This window comes from Anneissia japonica, unplaced genomic scaffold, assembly GCF_011630105.1.
Source record: "Anneissia japonica isolate Jap-2015-1 unplaced genomic scaffold, ASM1163010v1 scaffold54171_len1068_cov107, whole genome shotgun sequence".
Lineage (NCBI taxonomy): Eukaryota > Metazoa > Echinodermata > Crinoidea > Comatulida > Comatulidae > Anneissia > Anneissia japonica.
The window spans coordinates 1-1,068 of NW_022721923.1; the positions used below are offsets into that span (position 1 = coordinate 1).

Consider the following 1,068-nt stretch of genomic DNA (forward strand, 5'->3'; position numbering starts at 1 on the left):
AAGTTTTCTGCTATAGTTAAATAGTTAAACTAGACTCATTTTAAGCATTACCTGATGGTGTGGTTGTGACTGTTGTCTTGTCTGTAGTGGGCACAGTTGTCAAATCATCTGTAAAATAATGGATTTAATATACAATAATAATAGAGGCAATTGCAATACTTTTATAACACACAGTTGTCAAAACTTCTGCAAAATGGATTCAATATACACTACGATATAAAGGCACTTGTAATAACTACATCACTCTTAAACAACATTTTATTCATAATACAAGTTTTTTACTAGAGTTAATTAGTTAAACTAGACACATTTTTAAGCATTACCTGATATTGTGGTTTGAACTGTTGTCTTGTTTGTAGCCGCCATAGTTGTCAAATTATCTGTAAAATAATGGATTTAATATACAATAATAATAGAGGCAATTTTAATATTTTTATTGTAAACAACGTGTTATTCATAATATAAGTTTTCTACTATAGTCAGTTAAACTAGAATCATTTTAAAAATTTACCTGATGATGTGGTTTCAACAGTTGTCTTCTCCGTATTGGAAACAGTTGTCAAGTTTGCTGTAAAATGGATTTAATATACACTATTAATAGAGGCACTTGTAATAATTAAATCATTCATAAACAACATGTTATTCATATACAAGTTTTCTACTATAGTTAATTAGTAATAAACTAGACTCATTTTAAGCATTACCTGATGGTGTGGTTGTGGCTGTTGTCTTGTCCGTAGCAGCCACAGTTGTCAAATCATCTGTAAAATAATAGATTCAATATGCAAAGAGGTACTTGCAATAATTATATCATAAACAACATGTTATTCATAATACAAGTTTTCTACTATAGTTAATTAGTTAAACTAGACTCATTTTGAAGCATTACCTGATGGTGTGGTTTGAACTGTTGTCTTGTTTGTAGCGGCCACAGTTGTCAAATCATCTGTAAAATAATGGATTTAATATATACAATAATAATAGAGGCAATTGTAGTACTTTTATCGTAAACAACATTTTATTCATAATACAAGTTTTCTACTATAGTTAATTAGTTAAACTAGACTC

General features: G+C 28.6%; 1 protein-coding gene across 1 annotated transcript; it reads right to left on the reverse strand.

The window, feature by feature from the left end:
- Window positions 1–51: 51 nt before the first annotated feature.
- LOC117111764 (endochitinase A-like) lies at window positions 52–946 on the reverse strand (the record flags this gene model as incomplete). Its single annotated transcript, XM_033254759.1, has 5 exons — window positions 52–108; window positions 324–380; window positions 512–568; window positions 705–761; window positions 890–946. Coding segments are annotated over 5 exons (285 nt in total), but the record flags the coding sequence as incomplete, so codon positions are not given.
- Between the last annotated feature and the right edge of the window lie 122 nt (window positions 947–1,068).